Source organism: Perissodus microlepis, chromosome 22, assembly GCF_051167445.1.
Source record: "Perissodus microlepis isolate ML-2025 ecotype Zambia chromosome 22, ASM5116744v1, whole genome shotgun sequence".
In the NCBI taxonomy this organism is placed as follows: Eukaryota; Metazoa; Chordata; class Actinopteri; order Cichliformes; family Cichlidae; genus Perissodus; species Perissodus microlepis.
The window spans coordinates 3,130,237-3,151,366 of record NC_140481.1 but is presented as its reverse complement, the minus strand read 5'-3'; the positions used below and the strand labels follow the sequence as shown (position 1 = coordinate 3,151,366).

The window sequence follows — 21,130 nt, the reverse complement described above, 5'->3', positions numbered from 1 at the left end:
AATACATTTGGGGCCAATAAACAATCATTTATATTTCTGAAACCATTCTTTGTTTACAGCATTTTTCCCCACACCTGCCTAAAACATTTGCACAGTACTGTATATATATATATATATATATATATACACATTTCTACATATATATGTGTAAATCTTAATTATATCTACTTTTAGATTTATCTAGTTTTAGATTCCACAAGAAAAGCACTGGTTGAAAGATTTGTTAGTGTGACGTTGAGACAGAGAACCTGTATAATCAAGAGAAGTATGTGATAATGCAACGAACATGTCAAAGTGAGCCGTGTTCCCTTTTGTTGCTGTGAGAGCTGGCTGTTAAGCACTGCTCCATGCTCTTTGTACTATTCTCATCATCAGGAGCTGTTTAGTATGCTGCGGGTGTAAATGGGAGATTGCCGGGGCACTGGGCTGCAGAGCGGAGCCACTCTGTCATTAATGTGCCCATTGCTGTTATCATACGCCTAATGACATCGCTCTCAGATGGCACGCTGGGAGCTCGACCGCAGGGAGCCCGGCTCAAATGTCTGCAGGCGCCTACGCCTCCCATCATCAATTCCACATGTCTCTTTCCCAAAATCGCAAGCTTCTAGATAATGTCTTTCACGCTTCAGCAGTCTTACAGGGTTTCCCTCCTGCCTGGCCCTGAAATGGGCAAATTAATAGTTCCTTTGAAACAAATTGGAATTACACCCCTCGATGCCTTAATGTCAAAATACCAGAGCGCTGGCATCCCAGATCTGACTGCTGATGAAAGAACCCCTCCAAAAAAACAAAACAAAAAAAGAAACAGACACAGACACCCATCAGCATGGACCAGTACAGTGCTTTGTGCAAAAGGAAGCTTGGAAATGTTTCATCTTTTGCATTACAAGGACAAATCCTTTGAAACACACTGGATAGTTTTGTGAGACATTCACATCATTTATCACAGAGTTGTTTGCATGGCAACAAAGAACTTCAGCTGACAGCGCCGTGCCTATATCTTTGATATTTTCTGTGCATTCAATGGCATTATAGAGAATGGTTTGCAGTTTGCTTTATGGACATCTCTAACACTTTTGTTAAACTGCGGATTAAAAACTTAATCTGATACTATTATTATGGTTCATCTTACTGCTTCATGGTGAATATTAAGGAGCTGGAAACCCAGACTTTGTTAGCAGGCAATCAAAATACTGTTATAGTGAGTAAATATATATATATATATATATATACATATATATATATATATATATATATACATATATATATATGTTTCTTTGCATGTGTGGACTGGATGAGTTGTTAACAAGATATCGTGAGTATTTGACGTCATTAGCACCTTTAGAAATATATTTACTTGGAAAACTGGTGACGTATTCAATAGTTATTTTACCCACTGTATACACAGAGAGAGAGTCTGTGGCATTCTGTCAGTACAAGCAAGGCAAACATTGCTTGATTTGTCACATCTAAAAATAGAAAATAAATTAAAACATACAAAAATAAGGCGATCTCTCCTTTCATCTCAGACAGAGCTGTCATAAAGCTCCTGGCCTGTCAATATGTCCATTCATCCGTTACATTACCACTATCTTGTGGCCGCAATAAGCGGTCAAAGCTCAAAGCTGCACTTACAATCTCATAGGACATTGCAGCTCTCATATGGGTGTGTCTGTTTATCACAGGGGTAGGCAACTCCAGGCCTCGTGGGCCGCTGTCCTGCAGGTTTTAGATGTGTCCTTAATCCAACACAGCTGATTTAAATGGCTTGATGACCTCCTGAACATGTCTCAAAGGCTGTATCCCAATTCAGGGTCTGCAGCCTTAAAGGCTGCATTTTAAGGCCGATTACGTCACAGTGGCGCACTGAAGGCTGTCCCAATTCGAAGGCTGCTCGAAATGCAGCCCTCAAATGCGTCCTTCATTTCCCTGAATTTTAAGGCTGTGGCAGTGTAGACTTCGTGGCCCAACGTATCCCACAATTCATAGCGCGGCAGTCGGTGTGGATAATTTTGCCGCAGACGGCAGAAGCGGAGCGGCCGAAGAGTAAACTGTGAAAAGTAAGTACTGAATATTATGTCACTTATTTATGTGCAAATGTTTAATAATGAGGAACATTAAAACATTCCTGTTGGCCACATGTCGGCAAAGTTATTTGCTATTAGCGATGTTTGTACGTTCAGCTTTTACTTGCTTTTAAAGCCTTTAAAATATAATAATACAATAGTCAACCTTAATCTTACAGAGAATGTGATGATTTTATGGATAATTAAAGTCAGTCATATATCCACAAACACAACAAGCTGAAAGTCAGTGATGCTGCTCGGTTTGCAGTCCTGAATATCACGGCACAAGCAGGATTCACTGCACTGTTAATGTTATATTGCTGCCTCTGTTCGGTGGTGTCGAGCCAAACGGACTTTAACGTGTGTTTGAACGAGCTGACGGTTCACTCGTTAAGCTGAAAGAAAGATGCTTTAATCACAGGAGTCACACATGTGTCCACTGTACCATCTGGGAACTCTTCTTGTTTAGCACTCGTAATAACACAAACACTAAATCCTCCTTCTCTTGTGCTGTTTTGTAGCAGTGTGTACACCTGAGACTGTCACCTGTCTGTCTGTCCTGCACTCTCTCTCTGTTTCTTTCTCTCTGATTGTGGAATAAAAGTATGAACATGTGTTTATAAGTTACACTTGTGTTTGAATCCTGCAGCTTATCACACATTTGATTTCCATGTGTGACGACTGCAAGTGTCCAGAGTGAGGACAGACTGAGGGACCCACTGCTGCACATCATCTGTGAGGCTTTGCACCCCTGATGATCCACCAGGACAAACTCAGCAGTGTGTGAGGAAGAGGAGGAGGAAGAGCCAGCAGCAGCTGACAGATGGAGAGAATAGACAGACTGTTCCCTGTTTGTGAAGGACTGCTAGGAAAGTTTAAATAACTAATTATCTGTCCTGAATCAGTCTTGTTCAAATAACTTTATCATCCCAGTGTTTTCAGTGTGGGAGAAAGTACTCAGGGCCTTCAAGTTACACACTATGAAAGGCAGAAACAAGTTTAACATTCAGAAACCTAAAGTATGTATCAGCAGCAGAATGGACCTAAAAATAAATGTTTGTTTCAGTTCTATGAAGCTTTGAGTATTTTGGATCAGTAGCACTGCTGTGTTTGTTGCATCATATTGCTGTAATTGTTTATATGCTTTATATATTCTGAGCTAAGTTGATCTATAGTGTTACATCATATTCTATAAGGATGTTATGTGTTTGTTTACTTTCTGCCCAGTTTGACCCATTTAGCAGAAGTCAGCCTGTTTAAGGCTCTGATATCTATTCTGATGACTTAAAGCAGTTATGACATGGTCTGATTTTCTCACCCAATAAAGGAATATTTCATATATCAGTCTACTCTTCATTCTATCAGAAACAGTTATCACAGCTCGTACATTTGCTTTTTACACATATATGTAAGCATTGAGCCAAATTTAGTAATGCCAACATACTGAAGGAACAACATTTGTCTCTTATATATAATACATCTATATATACACTGTCAAAGATACTTGAGTGTCTTTGAGTGAAGATTTAAGGTGATAGGACATATAAATAGCTGCAACTTGAATCTTTACTGAAGCTCAGTATTTGACACAGAGTTCACTCACATGAATTTCACTCACATGTGCTGTACCAGTGTACCTGCACATGTGATGTGACAATAGAAGTGATTTGATTTGAGAGTTCAAACTCACTGCTGTAATAACTAATAACGATTAATATAATAACTATAATATTGGCCATATCATATTTACACTGACTTTAGTCTCATGAACAACATTAACTATTTGTTATTTACTAGCTAATCTTATATGACTGTTCAGTACAGATATGAAGCCCAACAATCATGTTTTACAGTCCTGTGGTCTCAGCCTCAGATACTTATCAAATCACACAAAGCTCATGTAGAAACAAACAAACGAACAAAATATGTTCTCCTTCATTTCTGTCAACCACACGTTTCCAGCTATCATGGTTGCTAGGCAACCTGGGCAGCGCGACGGAGGCTAGACCGTCCCATTTCACAAGCCTCACACTTCCAGCTTTAGCGGTCTTTGAGTACGCGGCCCTTGAGGACCGTTGAGGCTGCGTACTTTAATGCTGCAGACCCTGAATTGGGATACAGCCAGCGTCCTCCAGAGGCCTGGTAATGAACTAATCATTTGATTCAGGTGTGTTGACACAGGGTGATATCTAAAACCTGCAGGACACTGGCCCTTGATGCCTGGAGTTCCCCACCCCTGGTCTACTATTAACACAGCTAGTTCAAATCCAGGTGCTGCAGCCTTTGAAAGCCACATTTGAAGGCCAATTACATCACAGATGACAAAGCCTGATTAAATTCAAAGACACCACAAAATGTGGCCCACAAATGTATCCTCCTTTTTCTGGGATTATCGGTGTATCCTTCGCGGCACACCATATCCTTGAAAGTCATTGGCTGTGTCCCAATTCAGGGTCTGCACGCTTGAAGTACGCACACTACGTGTACTACGTACGGTGCGTACTATAAGTACGAGAAGTGCGGAAGTGAGAGGCTTGTGAAATGGGATGGTCTGGCCTTCGTTGCGCTGTTCAGGTTACCTACCAACCATGATACTAACCGCGAGACATGTTACATACAGCATTGTTTGACAGAAATGAAAGAGAAAAAGTGTTTTGTTGGTCATTCATTTCTGTCATGACATCACTTTGATTTGTTGAGTATCTGAGGCTGAGACCACAGGACTGTAAAACATGATAGTTGGTAGACTGCTTTAAGTCATACAGAATAGATATCAGAGCCTTAAACAGGCTGACTTCTGCTAAATGGGTCAAACTGGGCAGAAAGTATACAAACACATAACATCCTACTAATCCAAAATACTCAAAGCTTCATAGAACTCAAACAAACATTTATTTTTAGGTCCATTCTGCTGCTGATACATACTTTAGGTTTCTGAACATTAAACTGCTGCTGTCTCTTCCTCCTCCTCTTCCTCACACACTGCTGAGTTTGTCCTGGTGGATCATCAGGGGTGCAAAGCCTCACAGATGATGTGCAGCAGTGGGTCCCTCAGTCTGTCCTCACTCTGGACACTTGCAGTCGTCACACATGGAAATCAAATGTGTGATAAGCTGCAGGATTCAAACACAAGTGTAACTTATAAATACATGTTCATATTTTTATTACACAATCAGAGAGAAAGAAACAGAGAGAGAGTGCAGGACAGACAGACAGGTGACAGTCTCAGGTGTATACACTGCTACAAAACAGCACAAGAGAAGGAGGATTTAGTGTTTGTGTTATTACGAGTGCTAAACAAGAAGAGTTCCCAGATGGTACAGTGGACACATGTGTGACTCCTGTGATTAAAGCATCTTTCTTTCAGCTTAACGAGTGAACCGTCAGCTCGTTCAAACACACGTTAAAGTCCGTTTGGCTCGACACCACCGAACAGAGGCAGCAATATAACATAGCTAACATTAACAGTGCAGTGAATCCTGCTTGTGCCGTGATATTCAGGACTGCAAACCGAGCAGCATCACTGACTTTCAGCTTGTTGTGTTTGTGGATATATGACTGACTTTAATTATCCATAAAATCATCACATTCTCTGTAAGATTAAGGTCGACTATATATATATTTAGAAGTAGAGGCTTTAAAACCAAGTTAACACTGAAAGTACAAACATCACTAATGTCACACAACTTTGCCGACATGTGGCCAACAGTAATGTTTTAATGTTCTTCGTTATTAAACATTCGCACATAAATAAGTGACATCATATTCAGTACTTACTTTTGACAATTCACTCTTCGGCCGCTCCGCTTCTGCCGTATTTTGCGGCAAAATTATCCACACCCACCGCCGCGCTATGAATTGTGGGATATATGGGACCACGAAGCGTGCACCGGACCACGCTTGATATTTGGGGAAATCGACGGCGCATTTGGAGTATGCGTTTGAAGTACACTTCGAATTGGGACAGCCGTCGTCGCGTGGCGGTGACGTACTCGCATTTGAAATGCGTACTCCAAGTGTGCAGACCCTGAATTGTACGGAGCCCCGCAGGGGACATGGGAGAAAAAAAAAATTAAGACGGACTTTTGCGAGATCTCGCAAAACTAACTCGGGATCTCGCAAAAGTTTAATTCCAACAATGGCGGCAGCTACTTAGTTGTAATATTACTCTTTCTGGGTCACAAAATACACTTTTAAGATATTTTGAGGCGTGAATGTAGTTGTGTAAACGTCAGATACCTGCTCGGTTTACAAGACATCACATATTTGCAAAAGTGCTCCGACGTTTTCGGAGATCTGACACCCACTAGCTCGAAGCTAACGGGAGGTCGAGACCTACTACAGCCGGGAGGAACACCGCTTTCCCAGCACATCGTGCCTCGACCTCCCGGTCGGCTTCAAGCTGGCGGCCTCCGAAGAATGCAGCTAAAACTTTTGCGAGATCTCGCAAAAGTCCGTCTTAATTTTTTTTTCTCCCATGTCCCCTGCGGGGCTCCGTAGAATTGGGACACAGCCATTGTGTATCAATGGTTGAAGATATTTTTGGAAAATATGGTGGATGGTCCAGGTGAAGCAGTCCAGCAATACAAACGTTAAAGTAACCACAAAATCTTCTAACCTTAAATTTAGATAAATTTCACCTAAGGTACACAGCATTAGAGATAAGAATCAGTTCGCTTAAAGAATCAGCACATTAGCGATTTTCTCACTTTAACGCATGTAAAGTCCTGCATGCTGAATGGCCATGTTGGTTGGCTACAGAAGCTGGGTCTGTTTGGCAGTGTGAAGACAAATACAGTTTAATTAGGAAGAACTGAGCAACCTTTTTAGGCTAAAGAATTTTTCATGGGGAGCAAATATTTGGTAATGTAATAAGGCAGCAGACCAACTAAACCATATTGTGCTGAAATTTATACTTAAATGAACTCTTATCCTAGAAAGAGTCCCAATAAGACAGACAGCAAATGGAGAAATCATCTGTTTCTGTGTTATAGAGCTTTTATACAACCTGAGCATTTGACCTTTATAAAGCCCAACATTTCGGCATGATTTTGTCTCCTGTTTTCCTCTTTGATTAAAATACATAAAGTATGTTCATGTGATTATAATTATCTTATGTTTTCATTTTGCAGTTTAACAGGTGTATATATATATATATATATATATATATATATATATATATATATATATATATATATATATATAGAGAGAGAGAGAGAGAGAGAGAGAGATAGATAGATATCTATCTATATAGGACCTAATGTAGGACCTATTATATTTGTAGCATCAAAAGCTAAAGTTAACATAACAATGCTGTTGACTAAAGGGACACGGACTTAAACCCACAGCTATGGTGTTTTCTCAGCCTCAGATATATCCCACGCCAATTTCTTTCTCCAGCAGAGAAAAAAGTTTTTCCCTATTTCAGTCAAACCAATAAGTCTGTAACTGCTTCCATCCCAGTTGGTAGGTGACAGAATTTAACAGCCACTCACTTCTGGTGTTAGTGATCCATGCTTCGCTTTTGAAGGACCTGGCCCCTGCCGTAGAATTTGGACACAGCCAATGACTGGAGCTGGATAAGCTGAGAAGCCAGCAACTTTTTTCTGTTTGCATATGCATACTGTAGATAAATTTCATAGTAAACTGATGGAAAATCCTGGAACATGGAAGACCATGCATGCAAGGCAAGCTCCTGCTAGCTCTGCTTGTACTGCTGTGAGATCATTTACAATCTGTGTTTCATGTGGAAATACAGCTAGCATTAGCAAGTAAATGAGCGTCAGTGATTTATCATCCTAACAGATGAGTTTCATCATGTTAACCACCTTGGTCTGTGATGTACAGAAGATGGAGCATGAAAAAGTTGTTAACTTCTTTAGTACAGTAGCAAGAAAAGCTCATCATTGTGGAGAGGGGACTGCTGCTCTGACCATGAAATAAGAAAGTTGACAAGTTGCAGCCTTGGCCACCACTCAGATTAGCATGAAGTGAGAAAATGTCTGAATGTGATACGTGTAACCAGCTATTTTTGCCAACATCCACCTTAATTTTTCCTTCATATTTTAATTCCCCATACATATTGACAGTTTACCATGTCACACGCTGCTCAAGCCTTTTAATTAAATTTTTTACAATGACCATTACCACCACTTGTCATTTTTATTAATAACAAAATCTGTTTTCTTAACATAGATTTTTTTAACTATGAAAATAATAGAGTCAGGCAGTTTAAATGGTAAGTTTTGATCTTATCCCATTTATCTTGTCAAATAGATAAACAGTGGAAGAAGATGGGTTTTTTGTGTGTATATGTGAGGTCCATCACTGTACAACAATGTTGTGATATGTCTCCCTTAAAATGGTAGACAAGAAACAGATTGCTCCTCATACATGACTCCAAATCCCATATTGCAACAATACAACTTTGTAATGCAAGCTTGATGAACTCACTATGGCATCTTTAAGCTTCTTCCTGTTTTGTGATGAGTGAAGGTTACCTTTATATATATATATAAAACAGATCAAGGGGTCAGAGGGTCACCTGATCAAGCCCTAACTATATGCTTTGTTAAAAGTACAGAGGGCGTCGTCTCCCAAATCCAAAATGTGAGCTGGTTCTAACAGAAGAGGGCCCTGAAAGCAGTGCTGGACTGGTAATCTGACATATCGGGCATTTGTCCGGTGGGCCGACATTGGCCTTTCAATTGACCCAAAAGTGTGTCAAGTCCTGACAACAACCCATTTATTTTCATTACTGATACTGTATTGTGCCCATTCAAATCTCTTAATACAATCAGGCCCTCCCGTATCTTTCCTCTGTGCTCACACAGCTTTTAGAAGAGAAGTTTAGTGTGGAAGAAGTTGTGAAAAGGTGAAGCTAAAAAGTTAAAAAGAAACTAAAAGGAAATACAGCAAAATGTGTCAACATATTAGCTATTGTGGCAGCTGCTGCACTGTCACCAGTACCAACAACTAGTAACAAGCCATTGCAGTCACAGGAGGCTGGTCTTGCTAGCACCAGCCGTGGAGAAGCGCAGGAGAAGGGACTGCAGTCCCAAGAAGAGAGGAAGAGACAGAGGACTTGAAATTAACGTGGTAAGAAAATAGATGGAAGGACATAATAAGAAAGGGAGAGATTCAAGTATCTGAATGCTTTTGTTCTTTGAGCAGTCATGATGGGCTGTCTGGAACAAAAACTACAGGGTCTATTTTTTTGTCCCCGTCCAGGTCTGCCTGAAAGCTGAAGGCTCTGCCACCCATTCTACTTTTAAATAACCTAGGAACCACAAGTAAACCAGCAGTATGAGAGCGAAGTGCTCTATTGGGGTGACTAAGAGACTATGAGATAACACGGTGCTTGATTATTCAAGACCTTGTATGTTAGGAGGAGTATTTTAAATTACTTTAAATTGATTTTGGATTTAACAGGGAGCCAGTGAAGAGAAGCCAGAATGAGTGAAATATGCTCTCTCTTTCTAGACCCTGTCAGTACTTTTGCTGCAGCATTTTCAATCGACTGAAAGATTTTTTTTTTTAAGGAAAACCTGATAATAATCAATTACAGTAGTCCAGCCTAGAAATAACACATAATTAACTAGTTTTTCAGCATCACTCTGAGATGGAGGATCTCTAATTTTAGAGATAATCTGCAAATGGCAGAAAGCAGTCCTACATATTTGTTTAATATGCGTATTGAAGGACATATCCTGGTCAAAAATGAATCCAAGACTCCTCACAGTGTTGCTGAAGGCCAAGGTAATGCCATCTGGTTTCCTACCATATGTCTTGATGATTTTTAGGTACCATAACCTCAGTTTTATAGGTTATCCGGGTACTTATGTCTTTAAGACTTTCCTGCTGTTTAAGTAATTGCTGTGTGTTATCTGGATAGATGAAGTTGAGACATAGCCGTGAAAATGTATGCTATTCCCTTTACTGACACTGCCTAAGGGAAGCATGTATACAGTGGCGGTCCTAGCCTGTTTGGCGCCCCGGGCGAACACTCCCTCTGCCCCCCCCCCACACACACACATAAAACATATTAAGGATTATACATTAACATAAAACTGTTGTCGGAACCATACTGAATTTCGCCAGAGAAACACACACACACACACACATATGAAGAGAGAGAGAGTATGCATTGTATGCAAACGACTACCAAACAGCCATCATAATACGTCATACAATGAGAACAGGACAAATCAACAATTGACAATGACTAATTAATATTAAAATCTGTAACATAATGTTTGGAGTTTAGTCTGTTACTGTTGCTATTTTTAGCATTTCTTTTTGGCGCAACTGTAATCCACATTATTTCCTTAGAGATTAATAAAGTATTCTGATTCTGATTGTTTCAGGATGACCTGCCATTATCCAATGACACATCTGCTTACCTGCATCTTTTGCTCGTTTCTCCTCCTCTTCTTTTCTAGTTTTTCTAAACTGAGCACCTGATGGCTTTGAACTTTTCTTGTCCATCTTACATTGGTTTTAATTTTGCACTCCAGTATGAACACAAATCCCCCAACCCGAGGATCACCACAACGTAACCTAACAGACCTACACCTTAGTTCACAGATTCACTTTGTCTAGGGTTTACTTCTGGGATTTCACACAACCCAGGATTCAAATCATGAATACATAATGGGCTTGGATTTACAACATTATGAATGAAATGTGCTCTATCTGGAAGCAGCCGGCCCCCCTCCCCTTTCAACGGGTTGTGTGTGAGACTTTAAATCATCAAACTGTAAATTATAAATTTTTAATTGTTATTGATCCCTTTACTATGGAAGCCCGTTTCCGCCACTAAAAAAAAAAAAAAAAAAAGGATCCATAACTCAAAATTTTGAGTTATTTTCTCGAAATTTCGAGTTACTTTCTCGAAATTTCGACGTATTAACTCGAAATTTCGATTTATTAACTCAAAATTTTGAGAAAAATAACTCGAAATTTCGAGTTAGCGCTGCCAATCAGTAATCTACGTGAATGACGTCATTTCCTTGTTACCCGGAAGCTGAAGCCCTCAGCTGCAAATGCTACAGCTAAGCTACCAGTATTACATCCAGTCGTGAATGCACAGATTGCTGAGTGTTTTCAGCCTGGCTTCACAAATGATGAAATCCCTGTGTTATTAGCTGAATCACATGGTGTTACTATCAGCAAACGTACTCGCGAAAGCGCCAATTTGTTGGGATCCGTTTTTGAGTGCGCGTTCCTCTGCGCCATATGCTTCCGGGTAACAAGAAAGTGACCTCATTCACGTATGTTTTTGATTGGCAGAGCTAACTCGAAATTTTGAGAAAAGTAACTCGAAATTTTGAGTTATATTTCTCAAAATTTCGAGTTATTTTCTCGAAATTTCGACTTATTAACTCGAAATTTCGAGAAAATAACTCGAAATTTCGAGTTATGGATATTAGCTTTTTTGTTTTTATTTAGTGGCGGAAACGGGCTTTCATACTTTACCCCTAGTCCTAAAGTGTATATTTATTTTCTTACTCTTCTTATATATATTGTTTGTTTACTTGCACTGCTGTAACTGGAGCCTCGTCGTCTCGTCTCTCTATATACTGGACTGTAGCAGAGATGACAATAAAATTTACTTTGACTTCAGCACTGAGCAGGCGCACCGAGGGCTCTCGCGCTCACTTTTCGCGTATAGAATTTCAAAAAAACATCGGTGCAAATTATAAGTCTGTATCATAATGTCTGGTGTTTTCGTGTTTGTTGGTTTGTTTTTATTTTGTTTCATTTTGCGAGTTGGTTATTAGATGCTGCTCCAGCCAGCCAGAGAATCCCCCGCCGCCCCGCCCTCTCCTTCCTGTGCCGCAAGCAGCAGGTGCACCTCGCAAACGGAGGGCGCCCTTACTCCCAGCAAATGGGCGATAGAAAACTGATCGGTGCCTATGCCATTCCCAATATGCACTGGCTGATGTCGGGGCAGCATGAGTACGAGCAATTTATTTATTTTTTTTTTTTTTTTTGCCGATGCCCGTGATGCCGCCCCCCACCACGATGCCGCCCCGGGCAACCGCCCGTGTCGCCCGTATCTAAAACCGCTACTGCATGTATATTGTAAACAGAACTGGTCCTAGCACTGAACCCTGTGAAACTGCATAGTTAGCCTCAGTGTGTCAGGAGGTCTCTCCATTTATATGAACAAATTGTTGTCTAGCAGGACACGTACAGAGATGTTTCACTGTCAAAGGCCATAAGAAGAGTCCATTTGTAACCTTTACCAATGCCGTTTCTGTATTGTGATGAGCCCTTACTGAAATTCTTTAACTAAACCGTTTCTCTGCAGAACTTCATATCCATTTAAGTCACAGCAATACTGATGCTAAGACCACTCTATTTTGAAATAACAAAGTCAGCATAAGAAGGCAGACGGACTGTCAACCAGGAGGCGACAGTCTTGTGACAGTCTTGTGTGTTTTATAAATTGTAGACATGTTATTGTAGACATAGTATTGCAAAGGTGAAAATCCCATTCCCAATACATGTACCTCAAGAGGACCAAGGGTGAAATAAAAGCCTTCGAATCACAGCTAACCAGCACCATTCAAGTCTAAACTCTAGTCTTAAGATATATTTCTGCTAAGAACTTATGCACTGATTAAACCAGACCTAAAAGAAAAGCACTATGTGGTCATCATGTGTTCTGCTTTGTACGTACTGCACGTTATAAAAGACCGTGTGAGCTGTGTAAAATATGTCAACCTGATTTTTCTGAAACTGTATGAAGAGATATACATGGCTTATTGAAACTCACCAGAATTATTTGTTACATCACAAACAAATGTATTTGCTAACTGAAGAAAATGGTAAAGCAAAATGGTGATGCATTTTGCTTTCAATATGAACTAAAACACTATATTGTGTAGACTACCAAATGGTGAATATTCTGGACAAGCCCCAATTCATCACAAACGTTGTGAGTTTGTGATGAATTGGGGGTAGTATAGTAAAAAGGAATTGATTAAAACTCACAGAAGATTCCGAACGTATAAGTCAAATAATATCAGCAAAGCAACGACTGAGAAGCACTGCCATGTACTGTGCAGTTACTGAAGGTGCAAACACAAAGGAATACACAGAGTATTGTTCAAAACTACAAAAGTATACCCAATATTAAACACAGCAACATAGCATCATGGCATTTGTTATACAATATCTGAGACATAGTGCCTTGTATAGTACTGTCTGGTGAAGCTTGGTTATCATAGTGCCAGAAGGTAATCCGGCTCCTGTAGTATTTTCTGGCTTTGTATAAAATGTAAAGTTCTTGGTTTTTTGCTACTATTACTTTCTGATGATGTGTTACTCCAGGTAGTATGACGCTAAACAGGCTAATAACTAGAGAATGAGACTTTGAACGTGTGTTAGTGAGTTTAAGTGATAGAGAAGCATTTAGGCTTTCCAATTCGGATTTATTGGCACTTTAAGGGATAGTTTCAGATTTGCTGACAGGCAAAAAATCTGACAGGCCATGATCTCTGGACAAATCTAATGATTCGTTTACTCTCTGTTAACAGTCATAGAAACTAAATGTAGTCACCACTTTCAAACATTTCTAAGGTTGTGGATATTGTAGCAGTTGATGTGAAATAACACTTTTGCTGCTTCCTTTACAGTGGCCCTGAGAAGTCAAACACACTGCAACTTAAAAAAATACCAGCAAATAGAAAAAAGGTCTAATAGGCACACAAAACTCCAAGACACAAATCAAAAGTTGATGGAACAAATGATTCAAAAATACTTCTAATAATTCTGTTTTTTTGTGAGCTGGTGCAGTGTTTTTTTCCCTATCTCCACTATGTTTTATTCACCTTCTGTTGTGTTTTGTGTGCTTTTATGGCATTTTTCTATTTGCTGTCATTAATAAAGGAAGACAGAATAAAGACAGCATGTCTTTATCCTGTCTTCCTTCGGTCTCCCCAACCGGTCACAGCAGATGGCCCCGCCCCTCCCTGAGCCTGGTTCTGCCGGAGGTTTCTTCCTGTTAAAAGGGAGTTTTTCCTTCCCACTGTTGCCAAAGTGCTTGCTCATAGGGCGTCATATGATTGTTGGGTTTTTCTCTGTATGCATTATTGTAGGCTCTACCTTACAATATGAAGCACCTTGAGGCGACTGTTGTTGTTATTTGGCGCTAAATAAATAAAACTTAATTGAATTGAATTTCTTAAGTTGTAGTGCACTTGACCTCTTAGGGCCATGCTCTTTGGCCTCAATTGATGTTAAATTTCAATTGCAAAGTGAGTGAGAGCATGGACATTTAGTTATGATTACAGCCTACAAGCAGGTCAAACAACCATCTGGCTATGAAAAAGAAGTAAAAGAGTTCCAAACTAATTCTACTTTACAAAGTATATAAATAAAATACTTAAGTAGATATATTTCCTAAACAAGATATTCATTAAGATCCAAAGGCAAAATGTAGCATAGTAAGTTTTGTACTGCTGAAAAGAAAAGTTAAAATAAAAAATAAATCAACAAAAAAACAAATCCTAAAACCTTATTTTCTCACTTGTTTAGTTACATAAGTTCATAAGAAGTAGGAAATAAGGTGGTATGAATAAGATACAAAAATAAAATGCTCCAGTTAAACACACATTGAAAGTTGTTGGAGGTATTACGGCTGACCTCTGACTGGTTTAAGTGTGTAAGCATGGTCAGCAGGGAATAGGGGGTGCTCTATGGGCTCTGACGAAAAAGTGTCATCTTATAAACAGGACACTGAGCATACTTTGTGTGGAAATGACATGATGATCATAAGTGTATGAAAGCAGAGTAAAGAGTCAGACACTGCTGTAGAAGGAGCTCAGTAATATATGTTTCTGTGTGTACTCCTGTGCTGGATGATTTCATGTGCTTCATAAGGCTGTCTGAAACCTGTCGGTTTCACCCTCATCCATAAAAATTACAAATTCTGCCCTTGAAAGTAAAGATATCAACATTTAAATACCATTTGTCAAAATACACCTCTGGTTGCTAACCTAAAGTAGAAGCTAAAAGCTGTTTGTCTACAAACTTTGGGAAACTAGTAGAAAGTTACATGTGCTTTAGTCTGAACAACAAAAGCACAGTGGCAGCGCAGCCATTAAGAAGGTGTGTTTGTGTCCTCTCTATCTGGATTAGTTTGGATTCCCCCGCTCTGCTGTTTCCTCTTGAACAGCCTCATCTTCCTCCATCGGCTCTTCCTCTTCCTCCTGCAAAGACACAGCACACTTTTATATAGACAACATATACACAAAAACCACTACAGTGTTTTCAGGTTCCCTGACCAAAACTAAGGAGTGTAATTTGTTTCTACTTTCAAAATTCAATTCAATTCAATTCAATTTTATTTATATAGTGCTAAATCACAACAAAAGTCGCCTCAAGGCGCTTCATAGATACAGAGAAAAACCCAACAATCATATGACCCCCTATGAGCAAGCACTTTGGTGACAGTGGGAAGGAAAAACTCCCTTTTAACAGGAAGAAATCTCCGGCAGAACCAGGCTCAGGGAGGGGCGGGGCCATCTGCTGTGATTGGTTGGGGTGAGAGAAGGAAAACAGGATGAAAGACATGCTGTGGAAGAGAGACAGAGGTTAATAACAAATATGATTCAATGCAGAGAGGTCTATCAACACATAGTGAGTGAAGTCCTTGTAATTAATATCATGCTAGTTTGTCCAGTTACTCAAGCCTCTTAAAACACAGGGACTATTTACAAAAATGGCTGTCATTTCTAAACACTTAATCCAACGCCTTTTTTACATTTACTTTTAAAAGTAATTATAAACACAATATAAGGATGGTTTTTATTGCTTTTATGAAAATCCCTTGTAGTCATTGACTCATTTAAGGATTGTAAAATATATTTTTTGTTGTTGTTGCTTATATTAACTTTGAGGTGTAAAGTATGAGGTATGAAAATCTGTCAGCATTCTTCTGAACCTCCAAGCAATAAGATGACCTTCAAGCCTTACTGTCCAGCAAGAATTTCCCCCTCTTTCTACACAGAAAATAGTTATCCAGTAGGAGTTGATCTCACTTCTTGGCTTATAATAGAATACTGAAAAAAGAGACACTAAAGAGTACATCACCTGCTGTTGCCTCATTAGGTTAGCATGTTAAAATTCAAGTCACACAGACAAACTAATTCTTTAAATAATAGTAATGTTAAGTTATTTCATTTTGTTTTTTGACAATGGGGTGTGTCGGGCTTAATTAGAGAAAATCAATAGCTCAAAAAAGGCAGTAACTGAAAATCCATCTTAAGATAAAAAATATTGCAGCAGGAGTATGACACCTTTGTTGTTGAGTAGTAAGACTACTAACCGGGGTAATGTAATTGTTAGCTTTGATCATATGCACATGCAAAAGACCACTGCTATGGGGAAAATAAAATACTGAGGGATGATCATGGGTAAGGGAACAGAGTGATTCAGACAGAAACGAGAACAAGGGATCAGCTTACCCTGCCCACGACAGGGTCACCCGGGCCCACCTTTTGACAAGGCCCCACCATCCATTGTAGGTGCCGTAGGGGTCTGGTGCTATATAAAATAGTAAGGAGCTGAAGGTTTTTTTATTTTTATTTTTTTTGGTGGGGGGGGTTGTTCTCAAACTTTTTACATCATTCCCCACATGGCAGGAAGGATATTTTCAAAATATTGACAGAAAAGCTGCAATTTAATTAGATAAACTCATTCACAATGAATCCTTCAGTGGCATTTCAGACACAGATTCACCCTATAGCTGTCAGCGATCATGCTCCTGTATCTTTAACACTAATGCACAAGAATAATACTACGCCAAGTAAAAACTGGAGATTTAATACATCACTGCTTAAAGATGAAGACTTTATTAAATATTTTAAAAAAGAGTGGACTTCATATTTAGACTATAATGACACTCCCGGAACATCAGCATCTGTTCTATGGGAAGCAGGGAAAGCTGTGATGAGAAGTAAAATAATTTCTTTCTCATCACATAAAAAGAAAGAAGAAAACAAAAATATTCAGGAATTAGAAAAAACCATCAAATCACTAGAAGAAGCCTATGCGTCCCACCAAGATCAGGAAACATTGAACAAAATACGCAAAACAAAACTAGAATTAAATGAGATAATTGATTAAAAAAAAAAATAATTCTTAGTACAAAGACTACGCTTACAAAATTATGAACATGGTAATAAATCCAGTCAATTTCTAGCAAACCAGCTAAAAATAAATAAAGAAAAAACAACTATATGTGCTGTTCAAGATTCATCTGGGAACACAGTATATGATCCGAAACAAATAAACAACATTTTCAGTTTTTAGACAACATAACTCTTCCAAAATTATTAGACACTCAAGCAATGGCACTGGATTCACCACTGACACCAGGTGAACTCCAGGAAGCCCTGATAAGTATGCCCAATAATAAGGCTTCAGGTCCAGACGGCTTTCCTGCAGAATTCTACAAAGAATTCTGGTCGATTCTAGCACCAGTTTTTTACAGAACGTTGTTGGAAATCAAAGAAAAGGGCAGACTTCCATCAAATATGAATTCTGCAAACATTAATCTCCTGCTAAAACCAGGCAAAGACCCTGTATATCCCTCAAAAATGTAGACCTTAAAATAATCTGCAAAGCTCTCTCAAAGAGACTAGAGAAAATAACCCCCCTCTTAATTCATCCTGACCAAACTGGTTTCATAAAAGGTAGGCACTCATCAACAAATACACGTAGGTTACTTAATTTGATAGACTACTCATACAGTAAAAACCTTGAAACTACAATATTTTCTTTGACAGAGTTAACTGGAAATTTCTATTTGCAACTTTACACAAATTTGGTTTTGGATCCTCTTTCATTAACTGGTTAAAAATATTATATAATTCCCCAACAGCTTGTGTCAAAACAAATGACCAAAAATCCTTCAGCTTCTGTCTCCTGAGGGGCACCAGGCAGGGATGCCCACTTTCCCCTTCACTGTTTGTAATTTTTATTGAACCACTAGCAGCAGCAATTAGACAGAATTCAGTAATTAAGGGCATAAAATGCAAGAACGCGGAACATAAAATCAGCCTTTATGCGGATGATGTGTTACTTTTTCTCCAAAACTCACAAAAAATAACTCTGGGGTGATTGAATTGATAAACTCTTTTGCAAGAATATCAGATTACTCAATTAACTGGTCAAAATCTACAGTCCTTCCATTAGACCATTAATTGCTCCTTCCATAATTTTTCTTCTACACCACTGCAATCGGGAAATATAAAATATTTAGGTATTAATGTTTCTCCCAAGCTTGCAGATCTAACTAAATTAAACCATATCCCACTTTTAAAGAAGGTAGAAGGCGATCTGGCTAGATGGAAATGTCTACCCATGTCATTCATGGGAAGGGTTGCCGCTATAAAAATGATGGTCTTACCAAAAATAAATTATTTATTGTCAATGATCCCAACTAAACTGCCACAAGATTGGTTCAGATCTCTAGATTCGTACATGTCCAAATTCCTTTGGAAAAATAAACCCCCACGTATAAGCTTAAAAACACTACAAAAGACCAAGGATAAAGGAGGATTAGAACTACCTAACTTTCAGCACTACTTCTTAGCCAACAGGCTTCAGTTTATCTCAGGATGGCTAAAACATACCTTCTTAGATGAACCTTGGCTAGATGTAGAACAAGCACTTTGCAATAATCTAGAGATTTAAGATCTACCATTTATCAGCTCAAACATCCAACGACATGAATGCTTCAAAAGCGTCAACATCAGCTCTTCTCTGACAGGATGGTGGGAGTTTCTAAAATTGACGGAGTATTCATTAATCCCATGCATACGTACACCTATCTGGAACAACCCTGACATATTACAACACAATAATATGATAAACTTTTCAGATTGGAGTGGTAAAGGAATCAAATATCTAGAACATATATTAGAAGGAACAGAATTTATTCCATTTGACAGACTAGTTACACAATATGGGATCAACAAGAAAAGATTTTTAGAATATCAACAAATTAAATCCATAGTAAAAAAGAAATTTAAACCGGGTCAAGTTGAACTACAAACTCCACCAAGTGTGGTTCAATTTCTTACTCTTAAAACCCCCAAATTACTTTCCAAAATATACAGAATGCTTTCTAAAACAGATGAATCAATATTATTTCCTATTGCAAAATGGGAAGCAAATTTATCAGTTAACTTAGACCAAAACTTCTGGTCTCAGATTTGCTTAAAAACCTTTCATCTAATTAGAAATCCCAGTCTTCAATTAATTCAATACAAAATACTACATAGAGTACACTATACAGGTCATCGGATGTTCAAGATGGGCTTTACGTCTACCAACAACTGCTCACACTGCCAAACCAATTCACCGGACAATTATATCCACGCTCTTTGGTTCTGTCCACCAGTTCAGAAGTTTTGGCGCGAGATATGTGGAGACTTATCAAAGTGTCTGAAATGTAACATTCCAACTTCCCCTCTAGTGTGTTTGTTGGGCAGCTTAGATAATGTCACTACAGATAAGAATATAGCCCATATGGTTTTCACTGCCCTATGCATAGCCAAGAAAACAGTCCTCATGAACTGGAAAAATAAAAATAATCTTAATTCTAACCAATATAGAAATTATCTATTAGATTACATTAGTCTTGATACAGCCTCTGCCACCACATCAGATCAATTGCTCTGGGCTCCTTTGATCAGCTCCATCACCTAGTGGGGGTGGGGGGGGTCATAGTTTAGTCCCACCTTCGCTGTTGTGATTGGTGTGGGGGTAGGGACAGGCTTAGGGCGTCGGGGGGTTCCCCAGGAGCATCTTCCTTGGAGGGCTCAACCCGGGGTAGCGGTCATGGCCTATTAAGGGCTCTGTTGGCTCTTAGGTGACGGTTTCCTCGTGGCTCCGTGCAGCGGGGCTAGGGGAGGGTCTGTGCTGACGGACGTGGGTTACTGACCTGGTAGCCTGGCTGCCCCTGGGTGGGTCCGGGACGGGCGTGAGGTTCTGGGGGTGCTCCGTCTCTGGGCTGGGGCCCTGGCTGGGCCTCGGGGGCTTGGGTCCTGGTTGGTGTGTTGCCAGGGATGTGGGCGGGTGGGTGTATGGGGGCCCAGTCCTGGCGCAGGGTGCCGCCGGTGCATCGAGCCACCTGGGGGGGCTCTTCAACTGGTGGAGGAGGTTGTTACATCTCCTCTCTTCAGGAACTCATTCTGCAGGAGGGGGAGATACAGGAGAGCTGGAGGAAGATCTCAGCCTGGGCGTCTATTGTCTTGTGTAGTCTGGAAGATGAGTGGATGACAGGGTGGGTGCAGTTTTCTCTGAGGTGGGGTCGGGTGTACTGGGCCCCGGTCCGGATGGGCCTGGGCCCCCTTTCCCCTGGCGGGTTGCAGGGTATGGGGCTGCCTACTGGGGTCAACGGGGAAGCTGACCCCAGTAGGCACGAAACTTGCTGCCATGCAGAGAGGGCAGGCGGCAGTGTTTTGACGCCAGGAGGAACAGCTGCAGGACTGGTCCGAGCCCTGGAAGCAGCTGACAATGAGTCTGGCAGCTTGGGTCGGTTCCTGGCTGACACCACCGCCAGCCCTCAAACTGCATGGGGGAGGGAGGTGACCTCCACTGCCAGAACTGGAGGTCAGCACGCGGGAGGGACCTGCTCTGACGGAGCTGGAGGTCGGCGCACGGGCAGAACTTGACATTCCCACACTGAAGGACAGTGCACCATCCAGTCCAGCACGCTGGCCACCTGTCAAGCTGCTTGAGAGCTGCAGGTTCTGTCAACGTTTGCTGCGCCCCCGCCACTTGCCACGCGGCCGGCCATCAGATCCCATTCATCCCTGTTGCTGGTCCATCGGCTGGAGAGAGTTGCGGCTGATTCCCTCTCCCGCTTGCTGGTGGGGAGCAGGTTCGGCTGGGTGGCTAATGTTGTGCCAAAGGTTATATGGAAAATTGAAGTCCTCTTGCTACATTTGCCAAATCCTCTCCTAGGAATCTTGGAGTAACTTTTGACAAAGCTCTGACTTTGGATGCTCATGTTAAATCTCTGGTTCTCTCTTGTTTTTATC

General features: G+C 40.3%; 1 protein-coding gene across 4 annotated transcripts in view; it reads right to left on the bottom strand.

Moving 5' to 3' along the window:
• Positions 1–5,079: 5,079 nt before the first annotated feature.
• phf14 (PHD finger protein 14) overlaps positions 5,080–21,130 on the bottom strand; it is a 156,076-nt gene continuing 140,025 nt past the window's right edge. For 3 of the 4 annotated variants that reach the window (XM_084918817.1, XM_084918819.1, XM_084918816.1), the window contains one exon: positions 13,487–15,286. In XM_084918817.1, the coding sequence (XP_084774943.1) occupies positions 15,212–15,286 (75 nt within the window). In that variant the 3' untranslated portion in view covers positions 13,487–15,211. Of the gene's footprint in view, positions 5,180–13,486; positions 15,287–21,130 lie in introns of those variants that run through there. The other variant, XM_084918818.1, reaches the window with a different exon arrangement.